Source organism: Sinohyriopsis cumingii, chromosome 17 (assembly GCF_028554795.1).
Source record: "Sinohyriopsis cumingii isolate HCF-2022 chromosome 17, ASM2855479v2, whole genome shotgun sequence".
Lineage (NCBI taxonomy): Eukaryota > Metazoa > Mollusca > Bivalvia > Unionida > Unionidae > Sinohyriopsis > Sinohyriopsis cumingii.
The window spans coordinates 29,822,670-29,835,304 of record NC_142977.1 but is presented as its reverse complement, the minus strand read 5'-3'; the positions used below and the strand labels follow the sequence as shown (position 1 = coordinate 29,835,304).

The 12,635-nt window shown below is 38.1% G+C and overlaps 1 protein-coding gene across 2 annotated transcripts in view; it reads right to left on the bottom strand.

Annotated features, from left to right (window-relative positions):
• The window catches only part of LOC149778343 (uncharacterized), a 32,328-nt gene that overhangs the window by 5,797 nt on the left and 13,896 nt on the right, over positions 1–12,635 (bottom strand). For both annotated transcript variants that reach the window (XM_089939156.1, XM_089939157.1), the window contains exons 6-8: positions 12,443–12,617; positions 1,771–8,907; positions 785–949 (exon numbers count right to left, since the gene is read on the bottom strand). In XM_089939156.1, coding sequence (XP_089795282.1) covers positions 785–949; positions 1,771–8,907; positions 12,443–12,617 — 7,477 coding nt within the window. The remainder of the gene's footprint in view (positions 1–784; positions 950–1,770; positions 8,908–12,442; positions 12,618–12,635) is intronic.

Genomic DNA, 12,635 nt, shown 5'->3' with positions numbered 1-12,635 from the left:
CATAACATTGTTAATATGGGAGTGTTGTCGAATTGAACTAAACGGGCTAGTTTAGCGGACGTAAAATGTAGCGATTTTCTTTAAAACAAAGGGTTTGAAATTTGACGCGTTTTATTTTAGCCATTTTAGATATAGTGATGTTTATATTTTTGCAGGAACGACAACATTAATGTGTTTTTCTTTTTGTACACGTTGAATTGTTCTGTACTAAACATTTCAACTGAGGTCTGGGCCAAAATGATTTTGTATCCCATTGAAGGAGGAAAAAAAAAAAGGAATAACAGATCAAGCAATATCACTGGCTTGACACATAATTAGAAATATTGCCTTAATTGGCTTGATTACAATTAATAAATTGCACTACTTGAACTTGTTATTCACAGTATAAATGTTAAGGTTAAATAAATTTTGCTGCACATTCCTGAAGTGATTAAATTTATTTATTATTCAATAATTACATCTGTACGAAAGATTGGGATCCCTCAGTAGCAAGGAAACATTCTCTTTGGGGACTAATTATAGAAACTGTAAGGTCATTTTTTACGAGTATGTTGAGACGAAAGACTGCGCAAGCATAATCGTTTAGCAAAATTAAGGATTTCTTCGTCCAATTTTAATTTGAAAATTACACAAGATGATAAACAATGCGACCGTATGTGTTATAGCCAATACTAAATTTTGATGGGACATGTCTCTTCGAGAGCAATGCCCGTAAGACAATATAACTCTCTCCATTGCTAAAAAAAAAATGCGATACGGCGAGGGTGATATCATAATAACCCACCATTGATGGTTTGAAGTGTTATGTGTTGTATGTCGTTGGAATCTAGAGACCTTTCTTGTCGATTTGATTTGTTTCTCCATCTGAGGAAAAATTTCGATGATGTGCCCTCCAGCTTTACGACGACAGGGTGGTCCCAACCCTTAGAGGTCTGCTTCAGAAAAGAACCTTTAAAAAGAAGATATAAAACGAAGTAAATCAAATAACCTGATAATAATGTTGGATTCTCTATCAATGCAAGTGTTTATTATTCAGGGGCATTGAAATTCCTCTGTAAAAAGTGAACGTCGGGATTCTTTATATCATATGCATAGGAATCTAAAAATTCTAATATTCTGTAATTTCTGCAATTAAATTTATTTTAATTGGCGTTACCGTTACCACCATCTCCATCAATAAAGTATATTTTTTAATCAAAATTGAAAACTAATCACAATAATTAAAAAAAATGGTTAAACATATATATTGTGGAGTTTTTCAAAGATCTATATTTCTTCCCGTTTATCTGGACCGCTCCAGTAGCCTAGTGGTTAGAGCGTCCACATCGGATGCGGGAGGTCGTGGGTTCGAAACCCGGCCGAGTCATACTAAAGACATATAAAAATGGTACTTACAGTTGCCTCGCTATGCGTTCAGCATTAAGAGGTTAGTGTTAGGAATGGTCAACCTGGTGTCAGGATAATGTGACTGGGTGGGACATCATGCTACATGTCTGTGGCATGATGCCCCAGTGCCATACATCACTATAATCTGCCACATTGCAGACATCGACTGGAAAATTGTTAAAGCTGCGTTACAAATCGAAATCACATCACACATCATACAGCTGCTTAATGTGGAATTTAATATGAAAATGTATGACAGATCACTTTGCATGAAAACTTTGAAGTAACTCTGATCATGGATGACCATTCTATAGTTTCTTGTGTCCGGTAACAGAAACAGTTAATTAATTATACAAACATTAAAATACATTTCGTTAAACCAACCTGTCAAAGTTGAAAATGATGAGTCTTTATCACTTTCAATTCCTCGATTGTCTTTGAGATTTTTCAGTGTTTCCGTCTCAATGGCGTTGTTCACATCCTTTAGTATCACGGTGTGATTATCACGACGCCCTTGTTTCAGCACGTTTCGGTCTGAATCATTTGTATTATTCAACGAGTCAGAATGTAACAACTTGTCACTCTTAGCATTGACTTCATTGTACGATATTATAGGCCGTGGTAAAACACTTTGGGGTTTCGCTAATTTGTTTTGTTGGGTCGAAAGTTTCTGATATTTGAGTTGTCTATCGTTTGATGTGGATTCAAGAACAAGTTTTGTCTTTCCTAGTTCTGGCAAATCTCTGATATGAAGATTCGGTGACACTGTAATATGTTCAATTAGCTCCATCATGAATAGAGACAGCATATTTCCTACTTTTGCATCGACGACGTCTTCATTATATGTGCATTCAAGATCAACAGTTTTGGAGTTCCTATCATATCTTATGGTGAAATGTGTTTCGTATGTGCCACTGATGTGGGCGATACCTAAAGGCTTTATCTCCTTTGCATCGTCTTGAATTTCGTAAAAGTCCATATCCGTCATACCAGCCATGTTCAGACCGTGTCTCTCGATATTTTGAACCAGTGAGTCGTTCATCGCCTGTTTGATCATTAGATAGGGATAGATGTTATTATCTGTGGTCTGAGCAACTGAATGCGAATTTCCCGTTATGTACGAATCTAGGGAGTCATCAGGATTGATGTGCGCAACCAATGGAAACGGATTGATCAAGCGACTGATGATCTTTCTAAATTGTGGAATATGAATTCTCAGATCGACTCTTGTGATGATTGGAATAGACTTCCTTTTTGTCAGTAGATGCAAGAGTAGCTGGTACACTGACGCGAAGAACTGAAATACCGTGATCTTTTTCTTTTGTGTGAAATTAAATATACTGTCTCGAAATCGAGATGGCAGTGTTGTAGAGTAGTATCGGTCATATGTACTATCGATGGGTTTGTAGTTTCCATCTCCGAGCGTAATGGGCTGCAACGTGCCAGCCAAATATTTCAACCAGAACTGCTGTAGTTCGTTGAGTCTTGGTTTCAGTGATCGTTTTAAAGTTGACTGTATATTTGGGAAGTTTGATTTTCCCTCAATGTCCTCAATGTCTGTGTTTTTCCATAGCTGCTCCCCAAGATACGCTATGTCCATCTTGATGATTCCAAAGGAATTGAGATCAAATACGACTTTGTGTGCTACTAATCTAAGAATTATTTGGTTGCTATTGCAAAGCCGAATAAATTTGACAGGCAATTCTTGGGTGATATCGATCTGGTAGTTCATTCTGGGATCTCTTTGTTCTGGAACTGTCGACAGTTCCATGTCATTGTCAAATCCGATTAATGAGTCTGAGCCTATGTTCTGTACGGGAACTACATTTGGTTCGTACTTTCCCTCTGTTGTTCGATGGAAAACTGTTCTCATTTGAGGATGTCGTTGATAGAGCAGTTCAAGGAGTTTCCTAAGTCCTCTTGTTGGAATGTGCGGCGCTACATCAAAATCAACAAGAATGAGAAACGTATGGTCACCTGGTCGTTGTTCATAGTCCTTAAGTATTACCTCTTGGATATAAGTCACGTCCACCTTGTGGTACGCTGATTCCCCTGCACCGGCCGAACTTGCTTCCACTGCAGAGAGAAACCCAGTGATGATATCATCTGCAAGATCTGACATCGTCGTCTCGTCTGAAAGTAGCTTTAAAATGGGTAGCTCATAGCCAGTTATATCCGCAATTCTGTTTACAAAGCTCATAGCAGCCATTGAATCAACACCTAGGCTCATGAAAAGAGTTTGTGGTTGCAGTGTTTCGACGTCTATCATGAATACATCCCCAGCAGTTTTATGGACTATACCTAAAACTACGTCTTTTCGTTCCTTTTCTGACATTTCACGAAGCGTCTTCAGGTCCAAGTCAGCGAGTTTTGTTGACGCTGATGATTGTGAGATCTGATTTATGAACTCAGGGAATATAACAGATTCAAATGTTGTCTTCCAGCTTTTGCTTGAACCCTGTATCAAGTTTTTGGTAAACTTTGGCCAAATAAACGAGTTGTATGTGATCTGCGGAACGTTCGTTGACAAAGCGTGCAAAAGACATGATCTGATCTGTGAAACAGAAAGACTGTTGAAACCCTCTCTACGCATTTGTTCTTCAACCACGGCATTGTCCTTTGCCATACCGATAGCTAATGGCCCCCAATTGATGCTTTGTCCACATAGCCCATTGGCTCGTCTGTAGTGAGCCAGAGAATCCATAAAAGCGTTCCCAGCTGCGTAGTTAGTTTGCCCTCTGTTTCCTAAAACAGACACAACTGAGGAGTGCATAACAAAGTAATCCAGCGGTAAATTAGCAGTGCACAGGTGTAAATTCCATGTACCCATTACTTTGGGATAAAGAGATCCTTGTAACTGTTCATCTGACATTTGGATCAGCAAAGAGTCTGACAAAGCTGCAGCCCCTTGGAATATACCCCTGATCTGTACATTTGAAAACTGTACTTCAATAGACCGTATAGCATTTTTGAGGGATGTAATATCTGTAACGTCTACTTGCATACTCACAATGTTACTACCACGCTGTTCTCTCACATCTCTAATCATCTTCGACTGTGACGAATCAGGACCACGTCTAGAGAAAATAGCAATAACACCTGCTCCTTTCTCGGCAAGTAGGATAACAATTTCCCATCCCAATCCCGTTAATCCACCAACAACGATGTAACAACCACTTGACCTGAACAAAGTTTCATCTGTGCATTTTGATTTCAATTTCAAAACTCCAGTTTTCAATGAAAGAGTCGGTGTCGGGATAGGAAAAATGGAGCGTACTCCTGCCCTGTCACTATTTCCAGGCCCTCTGAAACGCACAGGCTGTTGAGTAATGGTAAAGATTCTATCATCAGCAATGTGGGATGATGCAAGATGAGCGTGCTTTCTAATTATTTTATTTGATCGTTTAATCCAGCTGAATACCATGGGAAGGGAGCCACGCAGATTGCATGGTGAAAATATGCTCTCAGTTCCAAGTGTAACGATTTCAAGATGCCTGTACTTTCTTTGAATCAATCGTTGAAGGGAAACCGGTAACAATTGACGCAATGTGAGCAGCTGACGAACATTACCAGTTTCGAAAAATTTGTGGAACCATTCATGTGTCGATCTCAAAGCCGTGAGGTAAATCAATGCCGTTGGTCTCAGCTTTTCACTCGTGTTAGCTTCCGTTGAAGTTAAAATCGTCACTCTTTGGTTGCAGAATGTCAAAAGACTTTCGACAACTTTCCGCAAATGCGAAGATTCCTCATCTATGACTGCCAAAATATCAACATTCTTTTTCAGCTTCATTGCTAATTCCCATAGGATAGTTGCGAATGTCATCAAACCCGGTCGGTAATCCAGAAGACTTTCAATTGGACAAGTAGCATAGCGAGGCACATTAACGTGTGTTCCAGCAATCAACGGATAGCACACTACAAGTTTCTTTCCCTGAGCAAACTTATCTTTTCCAACATCTGACACTGTTTCATAGCCAACAGCCTCAAGGCTTACAATTTGGTATTCACACTTTTCCTCTTTGTTCCATACTTCTGCGCAATCTGCATCTTCTTCTTCAGTCAGAGAGTAGATTGTTTGATCATGAAGACATATTTCATTAAGGTGCACCATCATAAATTCGTCACCTTTTTCATTGCTGTTTTCATGCATGTAATTATCAATTTCATCTTGGTTTGTTGCTATCAAAAATGGGTCATAAATTATGTCTGGAAAAGATGATTTAACCAAGGCCATCTGTCCACTATCCAGTTTACTAACGCTGGGTTGCAACCTTAATCTCTTTGCATTGCAACGTGAAAATGTATTATAATATACGAGACCTCCGTGAATTGCAAGTTCTTCTGAAAATTCAAGTGGGAGGTTTCCAGAAGCAACCGCAGTGATCAAACATCCAAGCTGAACATTCCCCGATTTAATTGTCGGATGGATGTCAATTAAAGTGATGTTCTGCAGGAAACCTTTTTTCTTGGACAGCATTCCTTCTTTTTTGACAGATCTCGCTAGGCCCCACAGTTCAGCTCCATAAATATTTGATTCTGATGTCGCAGACGGCGTAATAGCTTGAGTTCCTTCCGTTACAACGAATAAAGGAACTAATTGCTGTCTCTCATGCATTAACTTTATTAGCTCTGCTAGCTGTTTAAAGGAAACTTTCAGTGTATCCAACACTACCCCACTTTCCTCAGTCGGTGACTCTAGTCTGCGTCCTGGTATAAATATTATCCCTCCTATATCGTTTGAGCGTTCCATCTCAAGAATATCAGCAAAATATTTTTTGTCTACTTTCCTTGCGCTCGTGTGGATCACTTTTAAGATACCATTCACGGGAAGGTTTCCTATGTCATCCCCGACCTTGTTGTTACATGTGAATGCCAGGAATGTTTTCTTCTGGTCATCTTTGGCAGCATGCATTACACTGTCAAACGGTAATATCTGCCAAGATTGCCAGAACGCAAGGTCAGTGTCATCACTTTTTCCGTCACTGATTTTCTGAGTGTGGAAGTTTTGATATTCGATAATAACATGGCCGTCGAAGGAAGTCAGTAGCGCATTGTAGTGACCTTCAGGGTAAACCTTGGTGTAGGCATACATGTTATGTTGTAAGAACTGGTTGTATACGATATTCTTAACATCTTTAGGTAGTCTCTTCTCATTTGTATTGCCTGTAGATATAACCCCTATCATCTGAAACATGGAGTCTAGTACTGCTGGATGGAGAATCGTCCGATTAAAATCTGCGGACAAAATTTCTGGTACTATTATTTCCGAGAAACATTCATTATTGTTCCTCCATGTTCTATTGTTTAATGTTAGGGTATCTCCATAGGTCAAACCGAAATTCTCGAGGCTCTCATAAACGTCACATTCCTGAGTACAACGGTCCCGAATGGATTGAATATCAATTGGTGCCCTTCTGGGTACGGTCCTTTTGCCGATTGTTCCATAGGTGACCAATGTATCTTTCTTTTTTACGAAGAATTGCATGTTTCCGTCAGTTGCTTCTTTTAAACTTACGGATAGCTCCTGACTTTTGCCTTGTGAGGGTGAAACTGGATTCTTGAATTCCAACGAGATTTCTATATTGTCTGGAGTAGTTTTGAAAATCTGTGTCCCGATGAAGAATGCAGCTTCTGCATAGATAGCACCTGGTACAAGCACCGTATCTTGTAACTTGTGATCATAAACAAAAGGTGTCGAAACTGGGTCAATATGAATTCTGAAATTCCATTTTCCTGTTGCTTGACTTATGAATGGATGTGATCCCAAAGTAATAGTTCCCTCCCTTCGCAACTGTGTGCTCTCTGGTTCAAAGAAACCCTTTACTCTGTTAAAATGATATTTCGGAACATCAGTGACTATGCCTCGATTGTGTATTATTTTTTCCCATTCCAAGTCCACCCCATTTTCATAAAGTGATCCAAGAGATGCAAGAACGGTGCGTCTTTCGGCATTTTCTTTCATGGAGCTAATACAAAGCTTATCTGCAGAGGGAAGAACACTTTTGATATGGGCGTAAAGTACAGGTTTCGGACCAATCTCTATAAATACATTTAGACAATCAACTCTAGAAGATTGTTCGATTGCTTGGCTGAATTTGACTGGCTGGCGAACATTTCTTGCCCAATAGGAAGCTGTTGAAAGACTTTCGTCGATAATTTGTTTGCCAAGAACTGTTGAATAGTACTCAATTGATGGAAAGTTTTCTTCTAAACCTGTTAGGATTTCTTTGATTTCCTTTTGGCAACTATCAACATGCTGGCTGTGATAAGCACAATTGACATCCAGCACTTTGATAAACACATTTTCTGACTTGTACTCAGCTTTTATGCGTTCTTTGATTCTTTCAATTGCCTCTGAATCGCCAGATAATGTACAGGAATCTGGACTACTGTATACAGCAACATTAACATTTCCCTCCTCCTCCACACATATATCTTCAACGATGTTGACATTCATATTGCTGACCACCATCATTGTACCCCCTGTCTTGTCGGCAAGAATTCTTGATCTGTGGTAGATTATTTTCACAGCATCTGCGAGACATATAGCTCCCGACGCGTATGCTGCTGCAACTTCCCCCACCGACTGACCAACAACTGCGTTTGGCTCAATTCCCCACGATCTCCACAGATGTAGAAGGCCAATCTGACACGTGAAGATAGCCAAGTGACCCTTGAAAGGATCATTTAAATCGGCCGACGTTTCAAGTGCTTCAAATATAGACCATTTTGTCATTGGGGTAAGAAGTATGTCGACTTCTCTCACTGCCTCCCGAAAAATAGGTTCATATAATATCATTTCTCTACACATGCCATTCCACGTTGTCCCAACACCACAGAAAACAAAGATAAACCTAATATTCTGAGAACGCGGAGGCTTCCTTGTTTCGACAGTATTTAGTACTGTATCACAGCCAATGATGACATCTTCTTTCGTGACTGCCAAAAAGGAAGCCCTGTATAGGAAGTGATCCCTTCTGCATGTCGATGTATAGGCCACATCAGCTAAATTGCAGCTTCCTTCTTTCTCAAAGAATGATTTCATATGTTCAAGACAACCACGGAGAGATAAGCGGTCTGCAGCAGAGACGCAAATCAAATGTGGCCCAATAACACCCATATTTTCTTTAACCTCTCTGTTGGAAACCCGAATTTGCTGAATGACAGAATGACTGTTTGTTCCACCAAATCCAAAGGAATTTACACATGCGACCCTTTCGCCCTTCTCGTCAGACTCCCAGATTTCATTCTCCAGGGGAACTCGAATATCATACTGACCGAAATTTATTTTCTGGTTGAAATTCTTCTTCTCCTCATCAATATGTAAAGACCGAACAATAAGGCCATTTTTCATCATAAGCAGAACTTTTATAACTCCAGCTACACCAGCACTGGCTTCCAGGTGACCTATGTTGCTTTTTACCGAACCCATCGTAATTTTTCTCATCGCTTTTTTCTCTCCAGTGAAAAAGTTCCCTAATGCATTAGCTTCTATGGGATCTCCAACCGGCGTGCCTGTTCCTGCATAAAGAAAGGCATGTAAAATAATAAACAATACTTGTTGTCAAATTATGATCTTTTGCCTACTACATGATAACTCGAACTTGTTAATAACTCAGAGGGATCTGTTGTTCATCGCCACTTAGTAAATATTTCCTTGGTTGAACACTTTATTAATCCCATTGATTCTATCAATGTGTTGTTGCGTCACACTTGCTAGATTTTTTATATTTCCCTCGTGATGTCATTATGCCATACAATGAAAGCGGGACTTATACTTACTTCAAAGTCTGATCAACAAAAATCAGCGATTTTCATGAATAGGAAATAGAAACGCATACTTGTTATAAATTTAAATACTGTTTGAGCAACGACCTTGATAGATCGCGAATGGGCACAATAATATAAATTAAAGATAATTTGAAATAAATTTCCTTGACTTTAATGAACATTCGTGCTAAATCCCATAGGCACTAAACGTTCGAAAGAAAGCCCACAAAATAAACCACTTCCCCCATTGGACACCAACAATAACGCAAATTTTGAAAATAAGTCGTCCAATGTCTAAATGGCATTTGCATCGGAATGTAAATAAGTCTCTAAGATAAACAGGCGAATATATTAAATTCACATCTTGCATACATATAGGTTACAATGTGGGTGTTTCGATACATTTTGTCTACAATAATTGGGGTATGAGTTATCTAAAAAATCCAGACAACAAATTGTAAAATCCGGCCTCATTTACCATACAGCTGACATACTCTTCATTTACGTTTAATTATTTAGAAAGAATGAAGAATAAATATATCATATTCTTATTGCATAATTATATAATTCCAATTTCTTTGAATGAATTGAGTTTTCTGTCGTAGATACAACGGTCAGGTGACAATTGTTTGGGATCGCTTGTACCTTTTTAAAGTCTGAGACTCCTTTAGTTTCATAGCAGATTTCTAACGACAACTAACAAGTTGCAGACTTTATAGTGAAATAAGTGAATTTGTTTCATTTCAATCCGATTTAAAATATCGTGACAAGCCTTTTCTCCTTAAAAGTGCATATATTTCCTGACACTTTCTGCGGTCGTCGGCCACATTCTCTAGCAATGCTGCTTGCGGCCAATTTTTCCATAAAGTTCATAAGGATTTAAAATATCCAATGCCATTACGATTGAAGAGACACTAACGGCCCAAGAAAAAAGATGCCATGGATTTAAGGAGACTGTGATTGATTTTAGAAGCGCTGAAATTTAATGAACAACATAAAGAACGCTGAATTATTCGAGCGATGCCCTATGACCTACATCATCCGTAGATATAATTTTGTTCTTGTACCTCTTCAATTAATTCTTCGTGAATTGATGTCAATGGAAAAAAAGAAGGTCTTTAATATAATCACTTCAGGTGATCAGGTAAATGCGGAATTGAGATGTTATCACATATTCGGTTTTTGAGAGCCGGCTCGTTATCAAATAGCTTTGCAAGAGGAATTCAGAATTTTGTAACGACTGGTTTTTATTGTAAGAGAATGGTAGACGATCGCGCTTGATTGAATCCAACTTCTTTACATTTTGTACAGATGAAACTGGCATGGAGTACATAACTCCAATTCATAAAGCAGCTAAAATGAATAATCACGCTTGTTTGGATGACCACTTTAAAGAAACACGAGACAAACAGATACAACTGTCATTTATCTGTCCTTAAAAATCAGTCAAGGTCCCGAATGAAAGAGGAAAGAAGTCATCGAAATACTGCAGCAAAGAGGGGCTGAAATCTACACAGTAAGCTAAAAGATTATATACGAGTGAACCTTTAAAGCCAAAGCAATTCTCCTCATCCATGCCAGAGATTTGTGAAAAAGTCCAATGTTACACTCACCGGGAGAAAGCAATTCAAGTTATGAGTAATGCTGAGTTTTGATACCAAAATTATTTTGTTTATAGCAGATATGAATTTTGAGGTGTATATAAAGACTGGCAGATCAAGTTGTATAAAAAGTTTTCAGTTCTGATTTAGAAAATATGGTTAATGGTGGTCATCAGTTGTCTGTATCAACTACATACATCAACCCCCACGTGACTTCAAATCAGAACTTTCAAATCCACGTCAAATCTTCAAACAGATTCAACACTTTAATAGCATGTTCTTCTTGCACTCCAACACTCAGCACTGTAATCAAGCAAAACACACGACAGACTTTGCCATTATCGGTACCTTCAGTAACTGCACATTTCGTTGCACAGTTAAAACATGAACCGGCCTATAGGCTATTCGCGCTACGTACATGACATACAATTAAGTTACTGCTGATGTTGTGTACAATTTATTTCATATTTCTTGATACCTGGAAACCGCTTACTTCCTCTTGTTAGTATTTTTCTTTTATTTCATTGATACTTTAATACGTTACGGCACGTTTGTCTCAACTCTGAGTTTGCACGATGCGTCATTTGTTTTTATTCGGGTCATGGCCATATAATTATGAACAGCGGAACATACTAGCAGTGGATACAAATGGTATTTATTTATTTATTTATTTTGGGGTCGGAGAAAAGATCGAATTGGGTAAAATGCAAGATCATCAAAAGCCAAACAGATCAATTATTAACTCCTGTATTGTGATTCTGTACGTGCTCGGCATTCGTTGACAAAATTTGCATAAAATCCAACGTACTTTCTGTCATCTATGCTTGATCAGGTCAAATTTCGACAAATACTCAGACATGATTGCTAATCCAATAGTAATTTTGGGTACACTGATAATTCTTTTTCTTCGTGTACCAGGTATTTATGCAAATACACGCTTAGGTCTAAAGTAAGGCATGATATAAAACAAGCTGATCAGAAATTACGTTTCTTAAATTCGAGTCCTTATTTGAATTTTTAGAGTACCCATATAAACAATGGAACTATTCTGTATGAAATCGTTTCAGCACAATCTAATTTTAAAGAATCATTTTCATTCAAAAGGGCTTGTTTTCCCCTGTTCCCGTTTTTTGATTCAAGCTCAGTTCAATCAATACGTCTTATAATGTCTTATGTGTTGCGACATAATCTTACGTATTTCGATGTGCACGAATTTGACCATTGCATATTCAAATATTGATATGAAAATATACACTGTATGTGCAAAGTTGACAAAGTAAAGACATATAAAGAAAACATTCAGCAAATCAAGCAATACTACTACTATTACTACTACTACTAATAATAATGAATTGTAAGTCGCGACTGACACAAATATCTGTAAATAGGACATTTTGCACCAAATTTAGAAAGTGACAATAATTTTAACAAATCCAACCTAACTTAGTATTTTAAATGCCATAACTAGCTATTGTACATCCACTTTTAGAATACACATTTTTACACGAATGAAGTATAGAAATGTACAAATATTAACCTGTTATTATCAAAAGTAATTAAAAAGGCATTTGAAAGCATTGAAAATGATCAATAATTTCTGGAAAGGCTACTACTTGATAAGGATAAAATACAGATGAAAGTTCCGTCCTTAAAGGCTTGAAGAAATCACAAAGAAATATAACAACCGTGAGCTTCGATATACTGTATCTTTGATTTGTCAATGTTCTGTCCCTCGTATACTGTTCTTAGAAGTTCCAACTGTTGCTGTCCCGAAGGAGCTGTAATTGGATGCATTGTGGAGCCATCCTGGTTGCATCCCGTTGTAATTATTGCCCAGACCTTTCTGTTCTTCTTTAGAGCCTAGATAAATTGCAGAAA